Here is a 21,926-nt window from a genome sequence, read left to right as displayed (position 1 = left end):
AAGTGCAACGACCCCAGGCTACGAGAATATACCCTTATGATGAAGCAAGATGACGCGTAAAACACGCTGAAACATTCTAATGTTTCTACATAATGTAACTGGTGAGATCTCGCTTCTTTACGTGTAGTATATTTCTTTTGGTGGGTTCATTGAGTATAGTGTTATCCATACTGTTTACGTGCCTTCTTCATTCAGCACATTATCACAAATATTTATCAGCATATCTTGAGTTCTCGAGAGGTGTTTTTCATCTAATTTACGCGCTACTGTTAAGGAGAAAAACAACGTTAATGATACACAAGTTCATAGAAATGAGTAGCTCGAAACGAGAATATGGTTTGCGCAAAGATTACGTTACTTTATTTTTTGAGGTTGAAGGCTCTATCTAGTCAGACTAAAATCTACGTCATGGCCGGCCCTTAATTGAACGATAGAGATAATTGTGGAAGGTGAAAAGTCAAGGTAAAGTAATTAAGAATTTTGGAGGAAGTGAAAAAAGTCTTAAAATGTGCCACATCATAGTTTTTAGGAAAGACATGAACAAATAGAGTTCAAAAGCTTCGACTTGAAAGAAGTGGTTATCTAAACGGCCCATCCTTGATTTGCCGATGGCTACACAATCATGTGACGCAGCAGTTTGCCATGTATTGCGTGGTCTAGCAAGTGGTGAGGGCACACAAGCAGCCAGCTCGCGGAAGCAAAAAAAAAAAAAACAAAAAAAAAAAAAACTAATACCTACAGAAGAGGGAAGGTAATTCAACATAGTGGCAAAGGGGAAGAGGTCAAGTTTGGAAGTTAGCCTGACATGTTTGTTTCAATGACATGAATTTAAAAATGATTAATACATTATTAATGTAGAGTTTTCGACGATTTCACTTATACAAAATACATGTGAAATAAGTTAGTATTAAGCGATATCAGATATGCTTTACGAAGGCATATCAAAATGCATATTTCGACTGTCTCGCTTAAGCGAGAAAATGTATGTATTTCCCTTCAGATTTTAATGGCGCTGGCCTGACGTCATTAAATAATCACAGAGCGAAGAGTGTGGCAGGTGTTTGTTCCCTGACTTTTCGAGCCTGTTCAAGATCACATAGGGACGTATGGATTCATAGCGCTATTATGTGTGCAAATATGTCTACACAAGTATTATTTGTAAGAAAATGATTTGTAGTATGCAACTGTTTGACTTTCTTTTATTTCCAAGGTGGTTGAACTTTTAGTTTCTTGTATTTTCCTGCTCGGTTGTGTAATATCATGGAGTCGGTTACGGGGGTTTGCTAGTAGGTTTGAATTATCTACGCAGATATATATATATATATATATATATATATATATATATATATATATATATATATATATATATATATATATATATTTTTTTTTTTTTTACTTTGTCGCTGTCTCCCGCGTTAGCGAAGTAGTGCAAGGAAACAGACGAAAGAATGGCCCAACCCCACCCACATACACATGCATATACATACACATCCACACACCCAAATATACATACCTATACATCTCATTGTATACATATTTATACTCATACAGACATATACATATATACACGTGTATATAATTCATACTGTCTGCCTTTATTAATTCCCATCGCCACCCCGCCCCAGGACTTTCCTAAAGGCTCCTGCAGCCCAATAGCAGGGAAATGCAGACTACTTTGGAAGGAGCTGTTTGTTATAAAGCAAATCAGTTTTAAAAGTTGTATGTTCACGAGAATTTCAACAACAGTACATGATCAGACTCGTGCATCATTTTGTCATGGCTTGTTTTGGGTAATCATACTACTTTGATTTTTATATCATTTATTTTTTTTTTAAATTCAGTTCTCGTTATCTACTTTTTCTTTGTACCAGTAGTGTTCATTGTTGGAAGCAAGTAACAGTAGGGCAGTCTCGGAGACAGGTGTTGTGGGGTGGGACAATTTTATGTCAAGGGCGTCACTCTCTTGACGTATGACCTGATGATTCCCCCAGTCCGTCCGGTCATTGTCGAACAACGATGCCATCAAAACCAACTCACCCTTTATTGGTGGTGGCTATGAGACGTTCCATCTTGCACAGCTCTATCTCCTGCAGCTGCTGTGCGTCGGCGCCCTTGGCATCCTTGTGAGGTTTCCTGAGGTTGGGGGAGAGCTTGAGGGCCACTAGGTGGCCTCTGCGCGATGATAAATTGCAGGTGTTGAATATACATATTCTGAATAGGAACAAAGTACTAGATGTATTGGAAGTCATAGACAAAGCATGAATTAACCATGGGGGTTATACATTCAAGTGAATCTGTGTATCAGTGAAACTACAGAGGGATGACAAATATAACGTTTATTTCTGAAATATAGAAGTTGTTACTGACAGGATATATATTTGTTAAAGGCAATATGTTGCAAACAGAACTATAACGTAATTCTTGGAGTTTAATCAACTGCATAAAGGATTGTTAAAACTATCAGTATATTGGTTACATTTCATTTAAGCAGCTGAATCGCAAAAATGGTGACTAGAGTCAATGCTGTCTACATTTCATATTTCGCTCAAAACCTCTTATTTACATTTGCATTACGAGACTGGCTGAGTCGCTACCAAGTTGATAAACAGAGGGAGGACCATGATATTTATGAGTCTGTTCCTATCCCGGCACCATGATAATGAAGAGGGGAAGGGTGCCCCTTTTTCTCAAAATTATGAGTAATGGAACTTGTTTCTGGTGTCACAGCAGGATGATGAATGGAGGGGCTGACTTTCTCTCCTTCTGGGATGAGATGGACCAGCCACTTTAGTGATACCATTAGTAATAATGGTAGAGGACAGTTCTCATCCCCCTCATTAGGATGGTATTGGAAAGGTACCAGTTTATCGTCATTATTAAGTCGTTTGTTTCTTAGGCCTCAGGAATTGAGGAGGGGGTTGCTTCTCGGACCTTTGGATGATGTGAGGTAGGACATGCTTCTCAGCCCGTAGGATGATATGGGGAGGAACTCGCTTCTCAGACCCTACCAGAATGATTCAGACTCGAGTACAACCATCGCTTCTCACCGGAACGAAGATGAGGGCAGAGGACTCACCTTTCACCCCCCACCAGGATGATGGGATGGAAGGGGTTGAAGGCCACGCAGGCAGCTGCCACCCGCCGACGCTGAACCAGGCTCTGCACACACAGCGGCCGACACTTGCGTAAGAATAGGTCGTATACGTAGACACGTCCCTCATCTGTGACGGCCACAAACACACTGCTGCTGTACGGCGACCACATGACCCCTGCTACAGCCCCGCCGAGGTCCAGCACAATCAGCGGCGACCTGCAACAGAGCCGGGTCAAGACGTGTCACCAGTTGCAACTCTTGAGTCCAGTCAGTATTAGCAACAGTGACCTGCAACATAACTAGATAAGCAAGCTATCTGTTGCACCTCTTTCTTCTAGCTCGATTAGCAGACATTAGCTGCAGATCAATTGGTCATGTGATTTTTATGTCTAGGATGATCACTAGTCCCCTGTAACATTCGCAGGTCAGCAGGTGACCTCCCCCCCCTCCCCCACTCAGATCCAGTACTATCAGTAGTGACCTGAAGCATTAGAGGTTATAAGGTAACATTTCCCTGCCCGAGGTTAAGGAACTTCAGTGGCAATGTGCATCCTTACAAGATGATGTCAACATGTAACCTCTTCATCTCCCTACATGGCATCTTCCTCCTACACGACCAAGTAGTACATAACCGTGTTCCTTCCTCAGTGGGTACAGCATTATAAGCGACACCCTATAATGCTAGAATAAAAGACATTTCCTCCCAAGTCAGAGATGATAAGCCACTCCCCACCACTGCATTCACTGCAAGTCTTGCCCTAACCAGGTACCTCGAGTTTAACTTGCATTAACCTAAGAATCTTGATTTATTGGAATACAATAATTTAAGAAACAGAATCAATGCAGATTTTAATTCTGTCACTGAACAGTTGTTCTCGGTAGCATGGACTTGAGGCTACACAGTTAAACTATCAAATAATGATCATGATAATTCTGGTATGCAGAATCCGTCGCAGAATCCCCTTTATATTTTTCTCCATTAAACTCTAACGAGTGGAAAAACCAAAACAGCTTCTGTTCTTTAACTTACAGTCTGTGCAAGAGCCAAATTTTGATGGTCCAGTCAATAGAGCAAGAGAGGAAGATCTTGTGGTAGTGGGTGTTCCAAGTAACCCTCCTGACCGGAGACGTGTGGGCAGGGTAGCGGACGAGTGAGTGGGTGGTGGAGGTTGTAGAACACTGGAACACCACACCTGTGTCCACTCCCAGCAACAAAACCGTCTCGTCGTCTGGTTTAAAGGCAATGCACGTTGCCACACCTGCAAAAAAAACAGGATATTCTTTATCGATTTTGCTATTCGAATGGTCAAGTTTGTAATATCCTTGCAAAACAGATCATGCTGAATGCCTAAACGTAGATGTGGGCTATTTCCTTTATTTTCAACAAATAGTATTTAGGGTTATTTAAATTTTCGTATCTGCACATTGTAGATGTAAAATGGAGAGATTTTATATAAAGCAACAGATGATAACCTTCCAGATGCACTTTGTCGTGGGCAGGTAAGTTTGTGGTGAGTTGGTCGACGATGTTAAAGTTCAGGATATCTGTGTGGTAGAGGGTGGAGGCGTGGACGTACCACTGTGTCAGCCGGCCATCTAGTGCCACCGAGAAGAAGCTAAGGTCCTCCCCTGGTTCTGTGCGGATCCACCGTACCTGTGGTGGCGCTGACTGTAGTATATCTCTCTGTCTGTTTCTGTACCTATCTGTTTATCTATCTGAGAAAATAATATCAAAGGAAAAAAATCTTTTAAGACAGACACCATCTAAGTAGAGGGAAAAACAGTTGTATAGAATGAGCAACAAATTTTAAATCCCTATCTACTTCTACATAAAAAAGAAACATATCCGTGCCAAAATACAAAATACTGGCGAGATACAAAATAGGATAACCAAAAAAAGCACAAGACCCATTTAAGTGGAAAGGCAGGAGAAAGTGTGGACACAAAAACAGGACAGTAGAATTATAGTTAACAAGAGTATCACATGAAATTAAATTTACCAATGACATAATACTGCCTAAATGAAATAAAAAAAAAAAAGCTATGGCTACAGCAACATCGCACTCATCACTCTCAGATCCTGGCAATAAATGGGAATTATCGCAGTCCAAAAACCAGTTATTAATTCCGCAGCCATTAGGATATCATTATTATCCAGAAAAAAGCACCCGACAATGGTTTACAGGGAAGAGATGCAAAGGATCGCATCCAACACATGAAACACAACACCACACGACTGTGCCTGAAAGATAGCAGAAGAAATAGATGGAAAATTAGTGATAGCAGAAGAAAGAGAAAATCAGTGATAGAAAGAAGGAGTGTCAGTCAGAGCAGAAGAAAGGGGAAATCAGTCATAGCAGAAGAAAGGGAAAATCAGTGAAGAAAAATATACCTCACGGCATTTTTATCTTGATCTGTACCTGTGGAATCCAACTAATAAATCCCGCTGTACGGCAGTGCGATTGTCTCGCAACTTTCAGTTTTAAAGAATATATATCAGTATTTGAATACTGAAGATTCTCTTCATACCAAGTGACGGTAAACCACCACCAACACAAACTCATGGCAATAATGTCATTGGCTTATTAGCGGATCTGAAACTGGAGCCTAAAGGGAGATCAATTATCTGCTTTGAAATCTGATAATTTCGCATGCATGATGTGGTTGAGTGAGAGCATGTGATGCTGCTGCCATAAACGAACACCCCGATTCCAAGATTCCTATATCTTTATAAACATTTACACATTTCCAGGATTACTAAACCTCTTGTAGTAGGTGTGATAAAAAGCTACTTTTCAAAGGATACATAGTCTGTCCTGAAACAAAATGTTTATACACCACCTGAGTGACTGGGAGGAGGTGTTTCCCGGTGGTGGTGATGGGTAAGATGATTGTTGGTGAGGTGGAGGAGCGAACATCATACATCACCACCGTGCCATCACTCCATCCTGCTACCACCATACTGCCATGCTGTTGGTATCATACACCATCATAATGCTGCTACTGGAAAAGTGCAAGGCAGAATTTGCTTGTAATACAGAGGACATTGTCAGTGTATCTCATTCGTGTGTGTTGCGACTACCACAATACCACCCAGCATCACCACCACATTATCACACCAGTAGACTAAAACCGTACCACTGCTACACCAACTCTTTAGCATTATGATACTAATGCAACTACTGTTCCCTATACCAGTCATTACTACATCACTATGGCAACCAAATTCTCAGACTATAGCAATACTATACCAGCAATATCTTGCTACTGTACTATCATTAAACATGAATATTTCTTCCCTACACCATCACATTAGTTCTATAGACACCCAAATCCTGCCGCTTCTTCAGTTACTCCTTTAAACTCCTAATTTTAACGGAAAATAATTTGTAATGATATTCTTATAGAATTCAGATTCCTTGAAAATTTAATCGTATCTAAGGCATTACTGAATTCTTGTTATTTATCGAACAGACTGCATTATTGCATTTTTGATTCTGTGATTAAAGTTGGTATGTTTCTGTTCTCAGGGCAACATTAAAACCTAAGCAACCTGAAGATATGACCCACAATGGAGAAATCAAGAAAGAAATCTGGGTTGCTTTGTCTTTCTCTCCTAGAGTTGATGGTCCGAGATATAGAGCTAAACAAAATTCTTTTATTTCTCCAATGTGGGTTTGATCATCTGTCAATGTTACAGGGCATTTTTGTATTATATACAATAAGACAGACCTCAAGTATGTAATACGTGAACATATGTAACTAGAAATACAAAAGTGGCTCGCAGTAACGAGAAGGAAACACTGATATGAGATGTAAGTCAATATGACAATGTGAAGTTTGTGTCCAGTCTTTCTAATCTGTTTATGGTACCTGAGGGTGGAAGTGGAGACAGAGGACACCACAGGGTGTGTGGAAGACTCTCTCAGGCGTGGCAGGGTTCTTTAGGGTGTAGAGGCACAACATCCCGGGTCCCTCCGCTCCGCCAATGTCTCCTGCAGGATGGACGATTTTAGATCTCGTCTCATGACCAATTCATATCAGTCTACCTTAAATCAAAGGAATGTAATCAAGACAAAAGGATCGCCTAAGTATTCTACAGTCATCAGTACGGCTACCATCTGAAACATTTTAGCATTACGCATGTATGCAAGGGTTCTCTTCAAAATACTCGTTACCAGTGTAGACATATGAACATCTGTTCTTTATGATAACTCACGTATTTGCTTTACATTTGCAATCCTTTGATAATGAGGGCTTTTCGGAGATGATTACGTAATTGCAACTAAATGAAGAGACTGAAATCATGTTTAGGTACAGTAAAAAAGATTTGTTCATTCATAACATGGACCATATGCAGAGTGAGTGTGTGTGGTCTTAGAAAGAAATGAATTTTTGGGGGGTTAGCGGATGTCATTCGACGTTAACGGCCTTGATAATCCTGTTTAACTGATAGCCCTAGAGCTTAAAGACAATACCAACCAGTTCATAACAGACGAAGCCCAGAGAATCCTGATTACTGATAGCCCTAGGGCTTAAAGGCAATACCAAGTTCATAACTGAACTGTTCTTGATCACGTTTAGAAAGTCTTGTTTTTTCGATCGGTGATTTTTGCTTCACGGTGATGGCCTTGATCCTAGCCGTCGATACGAGCAAATTACAAGTTTTAACATGATCCTGTGTCTTACATGAAAAATCATATATTAGCAGTGTACATCAGCCAGATCCATACTGCTCAGCGTCACCATTCATCTTCTGCCAACTGACCTGCGCTGTAGGCAGCAGCAAAGAGATCGGGGTAGATGGGGCTCCAGCAGACATCAGCGACAATGAGTGAGCGAGACTTGTCATGGTGGAATTTCCAGAGTGGCAGCAGCGACCCTTCCAGAGGCCGGAACTCATCACTCCCATCCTCCCAGTACCTGAAGTCTGAACCAGAGACTCATGTCACCCTTGAAACTCCGGGATTCTCCATGCCTAAAATCTGAATCAGATAATCCTGTCGCCATCAAAGCTCATGGCCTCTGCTTGTGTGACAGGTAATAGCTTGTTACAAGTAAAGAGATATCCTGTTTTTGTCAGTTGCTTATGTATGGAAATTATTCTAGAATAAAGGCATGAATATTACGGTTGTGATTATTATTATCAGTAATATCTGTATACATCGACAAAGAAAGAGGGCTGTGAACAGGCGGCTTAGTCTTGTCAAATTCCAGTACGACAGTTTCAGCCAATGTGATTAGGATGTTGAATTTCTACATTATTTACAGATGATTCATATATCCAACTTTCAAATACTTCACACTGATTTCTGTAGAGGATATGAAATGCTGGGAATGGACAAGGTGCATTATAGTGAAAATGTATTACTGTAAGAAATAATACACTTCATGTACACTGAAATCAACGTACAATTTCACGTTGCAAATAAGATATGAGAGATCAACATACAGTGAAAGCATATGAACAAAAAAACTAGTCTCATGATTTGATGTGTATGACCTCTATAATTCACCTGTCAGAGGTGTACAATGATTTTAAAAAAGACCACATATGTAAGCACGCTTTTGAGGTTACAAACAGTTTAATCTAGCAACATGTAGTACAAACAATGGGTGTGAAGTAAATCAAAGAGGGGATGAAGATGAATGTATAAGATGACACTAAACTGGAAAAAAATCTTAATCTGTTCACTTTTTAACTTATTACTTTTTTCCAGTCCCAGTGTATGCCCCTTACCTTGTGAGATGTCATCGTAAATATTCTGGCTGACCATCCTCTCAACAACGCGGGCAGACAGGCTGAGTCCAGGCAGGTTAAGAGCTGCAACACCAAACTTCTCCTGAAGTTGAGGCGGTGGCAACACAATTGGGTCCAGCACCTTGAGGAGGAAGTGTTACATCAACGGCTAAAATCCAGAGGTAAATTAGAGGGAGAAATCATTGTTTGTACGTCTTCACCACACATACTTCAGACAACTGTGCGTCACATGCAGGTTCAGAATCTACCACGTAAAACAGTTGTTCACTGATGGATATGCTCGAGATAGAAAAAAGTGCTCTCATAATGCTATCACTGTGTAACTTGAAGTAACTGAATGACAATTATTCTTAAGAAAAAAAAAATCCCCAAAAGTATAACTTTCGCCTGGCAAGTAGTATTAATACGTTTCCTGAGATATGGTTCTCCTCCACTAAGAACAGCAACCCGATCAATGAAATACAGAACATACATCATCTGATAAATGTAATTGATTGTACGCTTAATAACCTGGAAATTGTAAATCAAATTCCCTACCAAACAGCGACGCAGTAATAAATTTGCCACTGCAGAATCCCATAAAAAAACAACATAGTTATTAACACCCTTAAAACTCCATGGGTGCTGGACATGAGGACAGATCTTCATATATAGGCTCGACTGCTTACAAACTAATTTATTGCCCTTACTTGTTTAGGTTTAGGTGGTCCTCTTTCCCTCTCCCGCTCCCTCTCCTTTTCTCTTTCTGCTTCGTGCTCTCGTTCAAGTACTTTGCTGTAGTCCTCCTTGTACGCGTGGTAGATGTTGCAGAGGCCAACGTTGACAGAAAAGGTGGTGCTAGGCGGCGGCTCCGTCTGGATAGCCAGGTCCTGGGGAGGGAGACACAGACATTGGCAGTACCTTACTACAATGTTCACTTCACCAGTAGACGCTACAGGTATGTTTGCTGATCAGGGACGAGTGCGTCATGCCCAGCTATCCGACACCTGTATTGCATGCAGAATCTCCTTCTACCTTCCCTCTCTTTGCATATCTTATTCCCCTCCTGTCGAATACACCACCGACCCACAAAGCCCGTAGCTGTAGCCTTTTACATCCCACGTACCCTTCCTTTCCATCTCGCCGATTTAAACTTTATGGTAACAGCCAGATTTTTCTTCTCAATGAATTTGTCGTTAATATTCCAGGATCTAGACGTCCCACTCAGTCACGTCAAAACATCATTGTCTTTATACAAAAACATGCCGAGATTCTACTCCTCAGCTTTATCATTCTAACTTGAGTCTAAAATTCCAGCTTGTTCCATTTAGTATAGGTTTTAACCAACCATGAGGATATACCACATCCCTGCCTCACCAAAACCTCCATTCCCCCAGACGTCTAAAATTCCAGCTTGTTCCATTTAGTATAGGTTTTAACCAACCATGAGGATATACCACATCCCTGCCTCACCAAAACCTCCATTCCCCCAGACGTCATCATATTTCCTTATATAAGCTTCGATCCTTATGCAGACAAACGTTACCACTTCCATCACCATGTCGTCCTGGTTTTCCAGTTCATCGTCCATGAAAGACAAGGTAATTCACCTATTATATTCATTATTTTTCAACTTCTCCGAAAAAAACAACAGGGAGGTAATAGCTTGCAAAAACACTGGATTAAGGACTGTGGACGGTTTAATTCAAATGAAAGGTTACATTAGTTCCAAAATTCTACATCTCACGCTTGGGAAAAAATTGCCTTTATATATATATATATATATATATATATATATATATATATATATATATATATATATATATATATATATATATATTATTTCTATGATCCAGTGTTCTATATCTCAATTCTTCCATACTACTCTACATTTACACTCGTCTTGCCTCTTATTTACTCCTAGTTACCCTCTTTATATACTGACTTACCCTTTCGCCAAGCCTAGTTGTCTGGGAGACCCGCTCACTGAAATTGAAAGGGTTGGGTTGTGCATCTATCCTGGCCAGCTCTTCCTCAGACACCATACCATCACACATAACATCTATCTCTGCTCTCGACACTTGACTGCATTCGTCAGGTTCCGAATCTGCAAGTGTTGGCCTCCTTGAATACCAGGGTACACATGACGTACATTCAACATAAAGAGGCCTAATGTATGCTGGTAGACATATGAAAAATAAAACACGAAGTTCAGAGTGCTTTCCTGTATATAGATTTTCTCTCGAGAGCATTCAGATATTCGTGTTTTATTTTCTATATGGTTACTAACATATTTCGAAATCGTGTGTGTGTGTGTGTGTTTGTGTGTGATTTAATTGCACGAGACTGCTAACTTTGATTAAGGAATCCCTAAATAATTGGCAGGAATAAGAGTTCTTTTCTGATAGCAGTAACTGACTGGTTCTAGAAACTTGATTGCGGAAGTTTTAAATTATTTTATTACCTTTAGCAGAATGTTCAAAACTAATGACTTTTAAATCTACAATAATACCATACAATCTCCTGTTGCCATTAACTCTGACATATGGAGAACGCCTACATATAATCTCCCTTGCAGACTGCCACTGCTGTAGAGTGTGGGATGCATTTGTGTTACACACTAACCAGGCGTGTCGGGGGACGGAGGTGGAGATGGTGAGGGTGGCGATAGAAGAGGCAGCTGCAAAGGCTTGGTCGGCCTCTCGCTCTTATGGATGATCCGGGAGGGCAGAGTGAGTAGGTGCAGCAGAGGGTCATCGTCGCGTACCGTCTCGTACAATCCCGTCGTGAAGTTGTAACGCACCTCATCCTGCTTTTGGAGGGCGGCAGAGCTTAGGCGAATGACGACGTCCGGTTCACGGACTCCCTGCTGGAGAGGGCAGGGAGTACAGTGGGCAGGCCAAGAAAATATTATCACGAGGCATAAGACAAGGGCCCGTGCCATGCAGAGACTCTGGTGAATATGACATAAAAAAGAAGCAAGCAAGGTGATCCATCGCTCTGACACAAAGTGAACACCTATGAGCATAATTTTTTTCTAAAGTTAAATAATCGTTTGATCATACCAACTCTGATTTGAAAGGTTAATTTCTAACATATGAAAACAATGATCTGGTTTTTACGGGCCTTCTACCTATTTTTGAGGGGAAAATGATATACCTGTAGATTGTAAGGGAGAAATTTGAGATAATATAACATGCAATAATTCGCATGACTGCGAACCATGATAAGTGTTTTGAGGCACGATCTGTTGTTACTCAACTGTCTGACCAACGCACTTGCAAGTCCTGCTGCTTTGAAAGAGGTCTCTTCTTATTGCAAGGCGAATAAAGCAGGGATGAGCAGCAATTATTTTAATAGGAAAAAGTAGCCATGTACTGTCCCTTTCGTATCTGTTGCGGGACCCCAACACCTTTGGAAAATCCCAGGCTGTCCTTGCAAGCTCTTAAAACTCGCATAATGTCTCCCAACGAATAGGGCACTGTTCTTGGTAAGTAGGGGAGATCATCCCATCATAATGACGGCAGCTCTTTCATACGGGATCTTTCCACATGTGAATAGGAATAGTAGCTCTTGGAGAGGCAAATCCAACACCTGTAACTCTTTCCTGTGCATCAACCTTTATAATCCAACCGTAAGCACAGTCATCAGTTGTGAATATTCTGGCTTTTTCCTGGATGACGTACGATCATATTTTCAACGGATGGACTACAGTTTTACTACCGGCTTTTTACAAGAGCATATCAGGTCAAGCGGCGGTGAGCGTGACCCAGATACTGTCAGAGGTCACCATCATCTTGCTAACCTCCACTAGTAGGACATTAATCACCGTGTAAAGCGGGTGGAGCCAAGCATAATTACTGCTTCACCAAGCAAAAGAACTCGGTAGTCTTGTCAGTTCAGCAACATGCAAAATGATACTAAAAAAAAAGTCAAGGTCACATGAGCACATTTCATGACAGCTTTCTGTCGGAACTGCATTGCCGCCAGTATATCATGAAAACAATGTAATATATTTCATCAGTTTGTCAGGACGAGCTTGTACGATATTTCTTGACGAGTTCGGCAACACGTTGTCAAAAGAGTATTCAGTATTTAATTGAAAGAGAAATATTTATCACGCTTTTGCTGAGTAATGAGAAAGTTTAATAACAGTAATATACTTTGAAGGCAAAAATATTTTTTTCAAACATATTCTTAATATATATTGAATGCTGATATGAACACAGTGTTTGTATACATTCACGATTCACCACGCGGATCAGTACGGAAGTTCTTAAGTTGAAACCTAAATAATTAGCCAATTTGAGAAGTTCCATTGGACCCGGGATTCCTTATTCCTTTATTAAGATTAGTGTGGTAAAATCAGAATGACTTGCCAAGTGCAGTGACATCGGCATCCTACTTGTAAACGTGTTCGTGTGACCGTTTAAACTGTGCTTCTGTCATCATAGTTTCCTGGATTTGCTATCTTGCAAACGAAGAAGAGGTAAGTTCAACTGTTATTAATTGCAGCTATACTGCATAGGTGTGTGAAGGTTAGGTCAGGTAAAACTTGCTATAGAACTGGGGATTTTATCCTTGCATATATCATGTCTCCAGCTTGATAGGCAAGAATTTGATTATGCGGATGAGAGAGGATACAGTTATCGGGAGGTTGGATGAATATTTAATGTGACTGATGGGGTTCATGACGAGATCAGTGAAAGGTTGAGTATAAATGGTAAAGAGATTTGTTTAGGATGGTATGAATATTACATATTAGAAAACATAACAAGAGGACGAAATGGGGTTTATGATTTGAAAACGATCTTTAACCCACTTTATATGGTTTACGTTGGGCGTACGTTTTTTAACTTTATCCAAATCATTAACTTGAATTAATGAAGCTAGTATAAGCTAGCATTAAAGATTTATGAAAAGTTGATGTTTTATCATTTATTAATTTTCTGTCTGCCATTCGGCAGTGTTAAGTCTTGTATATCACATGTGGGTAACTGTGTACCTCTAGTTCTCATGCTAAGCTTAGCTACGTCATTTATACAGTCAGATATATATATCTGTAGATTCTTTAGTAATCTATTATGTCGAATATGCAAATGATGAACATACACCTTCAAATCCCGAGCTAGGCAGTTATATCGAATTTACTGATGAATGCAGGTTAAATATGTAAGTACATTTTTGTTGAATATGAAGATAAATATGTACGTTTAGATCCTGAATTTTAGGCCATTGTGTTGATTATGTAGAAAAGTGTATACCTTAAGATCCCAAACCTCCATAATGAAATAATGGGTTATTGCCTAGTGAAGATATATTGTGATGATTATTTATCACTCCGTTCTACCACTGTGGGTTCGATTCCGCCCCACCCTTTTTACAATAGCATTTTACGTTAAGGCAGTCCAGTCCATCTACTTTAACGGCTGAGAACTAACAATATGACAAACTCAGTAAAGGGCTGCTGCATAAGTGGCCATACTGTTTTGGAAGACAAAAACAATTAAATCGGGTGATAGTAAGATGTATGAGGAACTTGAATCATACCCACCCCTGACTACAGGCTTATTGTCCGTGCGTCGTAAGATTCTTCGTCAGGTGATGAAGTTTAGATTATCGAAAATCTTTCTAGAAAGGAGAGAGCTTTTCCTTGATTCAGCATAACTTCAAAACTTGAATCTTATTTTATTTCATCTTTCCCGTTAGATATCAAATAAGGCTTCTCTGTAATGAAATCATGGGTTTCCCCCGCCCTCTGGTATCCAGGTAGGATTAAGACTGGAATTGTTTGTAAGCAATGCTTCGAGAGTGTAGGTTACTGAGTAATGCATGGAACACTGTAAAGTTAGTAACCCAAAATGTGTGTGCTGCCTATGTTCATTTGTATGAGTGTCTAGAACAGTATGAATCAGTGATATGAGTAGTGCAGAGAGAAGGAGGCAATTTAATAAATCACGTCTGATATAGGGTTCGAGAACACGAAGGGGGTCATTTTAACTTACCTTCCGGTCGAAGTCGTCGCTAAAGTCTTCCCGGCGTCGCGACCGGAGTTTTGGTGCCAGACGTAGAAACATCCTCATTGGGAACACTACCACACAGATTCATTCTTCAGTTACTGTTTCATTATCATAGTCACAGCTATACTGGATACGAATCGCGACAAATGTGACAGGCCATTGAATGCTGACACATTCCTTTCACGTCGCCGTAGCTATGTTGCATGTTCGTCATTGCAACAAGCGTCCAGTTGCAATTAACCATTCCTCTAAGTTCTTGACGGAGTATTAGACATCTTCAGCTTCGTAATTATCTAATTAATCGCTAATAAGTGGAGTTTGACATATATCGGTAATATTTTGAGGTCTAGTTTTTCATCCGGAGGCATGATCAGTTTTCACGGTCCACCTGACAAATACCTTTAAACGTAAATTTAGAACCTCAATTTATCATAGGCCCTATTGATAACAGCCTATCACATAATCATAATTCACCTGATGTCATGAACTCTTTGTAACAGTGAATTAACAAAGAACCTATATGCCTTCTTACAGTCAAACTGTGAACAGTAATGTATATGAAGTAAAAATTATAACTTTTATCGTCCAGAATTAGGGGCGCGTTAAGAGGTTTTCCTGCCCTTCCGTAACGCATAGCACCCCAGAAAGGCCTGTATTTGTCCCAGAAAAACTCGACAGCCATCAGGCTGGAAACCTCCCTTTAGTACAACTCTTGGTGTGCCCCTGCAGAATGCAGCCAGTCTCAACGGCCGGGCGAATTGTATTGTCAGTTACGCGAACCAAAACAGACCCTGGGTCTGTAAGTGTTCACCATGGCTACCGGGTCGAGTGGACATACCGCCAGCAACCGTCGTTCTAGAGGCAATTATTTCATATATATTTTTTGTGCAACTAAAGATACGCTGGAAAAGGACAATATTTACATGAAAACCTTGTAACGACGAATGCTGGCTATATTTATCGTCCAGACATTCATTTTGTGTACCAAACGCAGGACAACACTGGTTCTTTATTTTTTTTTGTGGTGTTTCACTGATTTCAACAGCATATGGCTACTGACACAGACTTGAATCCATGCCAGATTCATGCAGTGCAAGTAAGACTTTCAACGTGATTAATGTGAATAATAAAAAATCCAGACCTCTCTGGTGACTGCAGAAATGAGATATTGTTTAAATTCTTGGCAAAACTGACTGTGATCTGGCATAGATGTTAGTCCTCAGCAACTCTGTAGTTATCATTTCAAAATAAAATTTTAGGTTGGGCTGTTGACCTCTACATACGCCTGTGTTTTCAAACAGGATAACTTATCGTACACATTGACCTAATGCTACCACACACAACATGCTTTCAAAAGGTAATTAAATTTTCCTCCAGATCAAACACAAATTTTAGGGAATACTTTTAACTACACATACTGAACTGGATTTACAAATGTATTTAATTTTCACTTATGCGTTCGTGAATTAGTTCATACGGACAGACTGAGTTCACCACAACCACAGCACAGTAAGCCACAAGAAACACAAGACACGAGCGAGCGTGTGGAACAAATGCACAAGTGTTGGTGGAGGATGGAGAGGGTTATGGGGTTGGTGCTGGGTCAATATCCCACGACAGCAATGGGCTGGCCTTATCCTCAATTGTCAGGATCATGATCTTGTACGTATTATCGAGTGTGATGGTCATAGTTTATGTACATACATATGGCATGATTGTCTGCTACAATGTTAGCTTATTTGAGAGGCAAGAGGCTTGACATCCTCCAGCGTGATTTAACTGCCACCAAACTAGTTTTACAGCGCATCGCAAAAATCATGGAAACCGCTTGAAATTTTACTCATAAATTTAGATCTATGGATGGCATACCCCTGCAGCATTATCTACGAAACTTTTTTGTGCATTATCAAACCTTAGACTACAGTGACAACCGTAACATAAATTTATTGCTGATTATTCTCTATTATCCCGTAAACCACGACCCAGAAATAAGACCGACGTGAATAAATGTATTTAGTAGCATTTCATTCTCGACCGTTAACTTCACTGAAGTTACAGTGGTCTACCCATTTCATATCTTGATATCCTCTTGTATTTAATCTGCGGAAGAGGCTGTTATTATTTTCCTTTTATAAACAAATAACTCATGTTAAGTATATGTTTTATGAAGACAGTAGGCATTATGTGAAGCGTGTGGTGTTAAGCCGGATCGATAATCGTAAGGAGCGACCTGCGCGTTGGAATACCAGTTGCGAGGGTCGCCACATTCCCTTATGCCTGCCCAGGTCTGGGATACATCGCTAACTTTAGTATTGAGGGTCTGTGATGTTACGATACCGAATTAGATTTATTTTTCAATTCAGACTGAAAGGTACGTCTTCAAGCGTTAAAATGTGATGGCTGTACATGGATATTCTTTTCAACGCATGTATGTATATACGTATCAGGGGCAACAAACGACTAACACAAAACTGAAACTCATTTGCCTATAATGTAGAACTGGAAAGAGCGTATGATTTTATATCTTAGGGCATTCTTGTCTTGTGACTCTTTGACCGTGGTGTACTTAGTGTTATTGTTGATCCAGAAAAAATATTGAAAAGGCTGATAAAAAAAATTCGTGTGTAGAAATGGATTGTTATTGGATCTAATGCTTTCGACCGTAGGGTTACCACTATCATATGTGCATGTTCACACACACCAGTATAAAGGACTTAATTCCTCTAAGTGCATCAATCTTTCCATTTAGATATGTTTCCTTATCACGGAAGGCTATCCATTTGAGTCTGTAATACCAAGCCATACAGACCTCTTCCAATGTGCAAAGAGATAGCCTTATTATTACTACTATTATTTGTGATAAGCTCTCACGTATTTCATTGTCTTTGAGACTAAAACGTGTCATTTGCACGATATACATGTATTGTTGGTAATCCATTCACAAAGTCTGTGGTTTATGTGTTTCATGTCGACGCCTCGTTCGAATTAATAATAAGAGTAAATATTTATTTCCACACGATAATGGCTAAGGGACTTGATTATTCCTGTTGTGCAACCACGCCTTCTAATGTAAATATTTATTTTTAAAGCATTAATATGTTATCCTCTTTCTTGTATCATTAAGCTTACTTGTTTTACATACATTCGTCCCTAAAGGGGTACTATTGTATTTTTGCCATCTTAGCATCATTAAATATGGCGTCAATATATATATATATATATATATATATATATATATATATATATATATATATATATATATATATATATAATCAGTTTCATTGCAATTTGACAGAACTGAGTTATACTATTGGCATCACTGTATGTGAATTTTTAAATTATGTAAATGCTTATCTTTCATACCATGTTTTGATATCTTTTGCTATGTATATTGTGATAGAACTGTAATTTTTAAACCAATTTTTGATGTATCAGCACATTAGGCTTCGACCCAAACAGCCTAGTCGACACAGTCTGGAGTCGAGACTTAAATTACCGCATGTAAAGGACTTTCATTCCTATTTTTCTATATCGGTTAAGACATTTGTCTATATATATATATATATATATATATATATATATATATATATATTTTCTTTTTCTTTTTTTTTAAACTATTCGCCATTTCCCGCGTTAGCGAGGTAGCGCTAAGAACAGAGGACTGGGCCTTTTTTGGAATATCCTCAACTGGCCCCTCTGTTCCTTCTTTTTGGAAAAAAAAAAATATATATATATATATCACCGGCATTGACCGTTAAGAACCTTGTCCCTAAATAGATATCTTTTTAATAATAATGTTCAACATTAGTCCCGCCTTTAATTGTCGTTTGAAATCGATGTTGTAGACCTAGGTTTATGACACGGCTTTGTCATTACACCAAGTTTGAATTCTTGAGACGTCCAGTTCAGTCACTACATCAAGGCTGAACCCTTTACATGCAGCGTCGTAAGTACAAGATTAAATACATGAGATGGAGCGGTCAGTACAGGATTAGATCCTTGAGCTCGTGCGCGGTATGGACATCAAGGTTAAATCCTTCAGATCGAGTGCCCATTAGTGGTCAAATCCGTGACATCTTGCGCAGTCAGTACGTCAGGATTAAACCCGAGCTCTGTCAGAACTCATGACATCTAGTACCGTCAGGATACCAAGGTCTGGAACCTTAACAACTAAGGACAGTGGGGAGGGGATGAGTCCTCATGGGAGAACCTTGCCACCGCTACAACCCCACCCCATCCCCCATCAACACCAGCCGTGGGTAGGGAGGCGGCAGGACTTGCGGTACCTTCTTCACCATGCCCACGAAGCCCCTCAGGTTGCGCATCTTCCGCCCGCTCTTCTCTATAATCGGGAAGAGAAAACATTTGTCTCATTTCTGATACTGGAACTTACATCCGGTTTACCTGACTAAATGTATGTACAGGGAATCATCCTAGGGCAAAGAAAGCGAAAGGGGAAGTATATATTTGACATGTAGTAAAAAAAGACAAAAGCATTTCAGTTCATTTTTTAGTGCGATGACAACGCTTTCAGACGACGGCCTAACAAGGGGCCCTTTAGTACGACGACTTTAGTTATTGTTTCAAAAGGTAATTCATCGTATTAAAAAGGGTTAGCACATGGTGCTCAGTGGCTTAATGTATCGTAATTGCTGATAAGTCGTCATACTCTAAGGGTAGTGAAAGTGCTTGGAAGTAAGAATATAGGAGAGAGTATGGCGAAGAGGCAAGAAAGTGGGAAAGAAGGGGATGAATTCTCGAGGTGAGAGGAGTGGAGAGAGAAGAGGAAAAGATACAGGACGGGAGACAGCGAAAGGAGAGGGAGGGAAGTAGAAGGAAAATATTGGAAGTGAGAGGGCAAAGGGAGGGTTGATGTGGTAGCGAGTGCAATGCTGGGGAGGGAGAGGCAGACTGGCTAACGGTGGCTGGTCTTGTTTTGTTACGTTGATGCCTTCCGTGTGTGTGTGTGTGTGTGTGTGTGTGTGTGTGTGTGTGTGTGTGAAGAACACGGAACTACCGCTCGGCATCGAGGTAAAGCATTTAAACTGGTATAAGAGTAAGTCCATCCCATATATAAATATATATAAAGGTGCCTGGAATTGAAAGTGTTGTTTTCATTACAGTGTACAAGGATACTTGTCACACGTGAAGAATTTGTTTCGATTATACACACTTGTATGTTGTCAAATGCATGTGTATGTTGTCACAGCCATTTGGGTGTATGAATTTGTATATTGTTATAATGGGTGGTCTATGCTTATCTAGCTTAGTTCATACTTAACTTTATCACTGGTACTTAATTATAGATAAAACAAGCACTCATTTGTACCACGGTATAATGAAATCTGATAATCGCGCTTAATGTGTCAATACTATCAACAAGAATTATTCAAACTTCATGTCAACCGTTACAAACACACACACTCACTGATTTTGTCTGTAGCAAGTGAATGCAAATAAACATTACTGTGTTGAAAAGAAGGTAAAGGGATTAATGATGATGGTGCCAACAAAAAAAAAGAGGAGATAGAACGAAAATGATTTACATAATTCTGAAACACTTCGCTTGACCTTTTAGTAAGTCACATGTGCAGTTCATCTAAATAACGTAGAAAAAGAGTGAAGTGAAGATATGCGGAAAAAAAATCACAGAACTGTATCATCAGCTTTTACCAGTGTAATGGGCCATGGTATATGTTGCCGTTGTCACGACTTGAAGTAAGTCTGGGATAATCCGCGGTACGTACAAATTACAGAATTAAGCCGTGAGCGAGAACAGATAGCGACTACCAGCCGCTTCATCTAACCACTTCAGACACTTGCATTGCTTGTGACACCAATGGAAATGAGCTCCGTATGCCGTATAAAGCACAAATTGTATTTTCTGCAAGAATATTGACGATAGGTTTCCGTGTGGGGCAGGAACACCGCCGCTGACCAAACGCGGACTTCGTATGTGGCCGCCCATCGCCGCCTCCCACAACCCGCCCTCCGTCAACGTGTCCGATTCCTTGTAAGGCAGCTCCAGGAAATCCACGTCCATTTCTTAGTACAGCAATTTCTCGGTTAAGATATTTTCGCGGAGGTAATTCAGTGTTCCTTTTTACTTCTCACACAGGTATATCCTGTACGGGTACGCCCAACGAGACTCATTTTTCTAGGAATGTTATGCCAAAGACACTGCCATCATTTTCCGTGTTTTCGTCTAGTAAGCGTTGTGGTTGTCATAGCAACTTAAAAAATTGCAGCCGAAGGTTTGTGCCTGGAAGCAAGATGTATATGGTCATAAATATTAATTTTTCTAAAGTCTCTCCTGTATTCAGGTTTGGGAATCTTTATTTATGGCTTCTCGCGGAGGATTAAGGATCTCGGGGGACCCTTATAAGACGGCAAACGGTAATTTTGGTCGTAGTGTAGCGGATCAGAAGGGTGTGTATCATGAGGGGTTCCTCTGACACCTGGCCATTACTCAACTGGGCCGTGTCACAGCGCCGGCTCCCCACCACTTACGCCCGGCTCAGCCCCTCCGCCCGTGGCTCTAGAATGACCCTGGCCACCACAACAACAGCTCGGGTCTGTTATTATGAAACCCAGTGTTAACAACACTCGGCACCGATGACCACCAGGCATGTACATGTTAACAACTGCGTCAGGAAAGAAATATGGAGGACCTTAGTTGTTTCACTCACGCATCTCGCTAAGATATTTATTATATATTTTCCTCCGCACCATGATTCTAAACTTGATGTTCCGCATACTAATTATTACTGCAGCAACATAAGGTGGGATTTAAGTAAAGTAAGTCATCGAAACTAGATGTATGAAATAATAGTGACAAGATACATAGATGCATGGGAAGTGCATCTTAAATTTACTGACAGCGTTAGATATTCCAAGGACTTAGTATATATATGCTGGATATCACCAATGTCTGGAACCCCCCTTCTGGGGCGGCACGCAACCTCTCTCCACCAGTCACAGTGCAGAGGCTGGTGACGTCACGCACAGCAACGCACATATTGGCGGACGGGATGTCATTAAGAACAAATGTCCTCTCGTTTTATTTTGAAAA

At 40.2% G+C, this 21,926-nt stretch overlaps 1 protein-coding gene and 1 long non-coding RNA gene across 5 annotated transcripts in view; one reads left to right on the top strand and one right to left on the bottom strand.

Moving 5' to 3' along the window:
* Window positions 1-1,815: 1,815 nt before the first annotated feature.
* Window positions 1,816-21,926, bottom strand: part of LOC139751245 (dynein intermediate chain 2, ciliary-like) — a 31,502-nt gene continuing 11,391 nt past the window's right edge. The window contains exons 1-12 of one of the 4 annotated variants that reach the window (XM_071666491.1): window positions 14,840-15,681; window positions 11,460-11,703; window positions 10,784-10,941; window positions 9,545-9,724; window positions 8,835-8,976; window positions 7,863-8,024; window positions 6,968-7,089; window positions 5,936-6,064; window positions 4,568-4,748; window positions 4,125-4,353; window positions 3,077-3,310; window positions 1,817-2,172 (exon numbers count right to left, since the gene is read on the bottom strand). In XM_071666491.1, coding sequence (XP_071522592.1) covers window positions 2,034-2,172; window positions 3,077-3,310; window positions 4,125-4,353; window positions 4,568-4,748; window positions 5,936-6,064; window positions 6,968-7,089; window positions 7,863-8,024; window positions 8,835-8,976; window positions 9,545-9,724; window positions 10,784-10,941; window positions 11,460-11,703; window positions 14,840-14,917 — 1,998 coding nt within the window. In that variant the 5' untranslated portion in view covers window positions 14,918-15,681 and the 3' untranslated portion in view covers window positions 1,817-2,033. Of the gene's footprint in view, window positions 2,173-3,076; window positions 3,311-4,124; window positions 4,354-4,567; window positions 4,749-5,935; window positions 6,065-6,967; window positions 7,090-7,862; window positions 8,025-8,834; window positions 8,977-9,544; window positions 9,725-10,783; window positions 10,942-11,459; window positions 11,704-14,839; window positions 15,682-21,926 lie in introns of those variants that run through there. The other 3 variants (XM_071666492.1, XM_071666489.1, XM_071666490.1) reach the window with 3 other exon arrangements.
* LOC139751248 (uncharacterized) overlaps window positions 13,045-21,926 on the top strand; it is a 39,056-nt gene continuing 30,174 nt past the window's right edge. The window contains exon 1 of the long non-coding RNA XR_011713318.1: window positions 13,045-13,323. This is a non-coding gene — a long non-coding RNA (uncharacterized lncRNA). The remainder of the gene's footprint in view (window positions 13,324-21,926) is intronic.

Source organism: Panulirus ornatus, chromosome 11 (genome assembly GCF_036320965.1).
Source record: "Panulirus ornatus isolate Po-2019 chromosome 11, ASM3632096v1, whole genome shotgun sequence".
Classification (NCBI taxonomy): Eukaryota; Metazoa; Arthropoda; class Malacostraca; order Decapoda; family Palinuridae; genus Panulirus; species Panulirus ornatus.
Note: the sequence above shows the minus strand (reverse complement) of the source record. Positions and strands in the feature narration are given on the sequence as shown.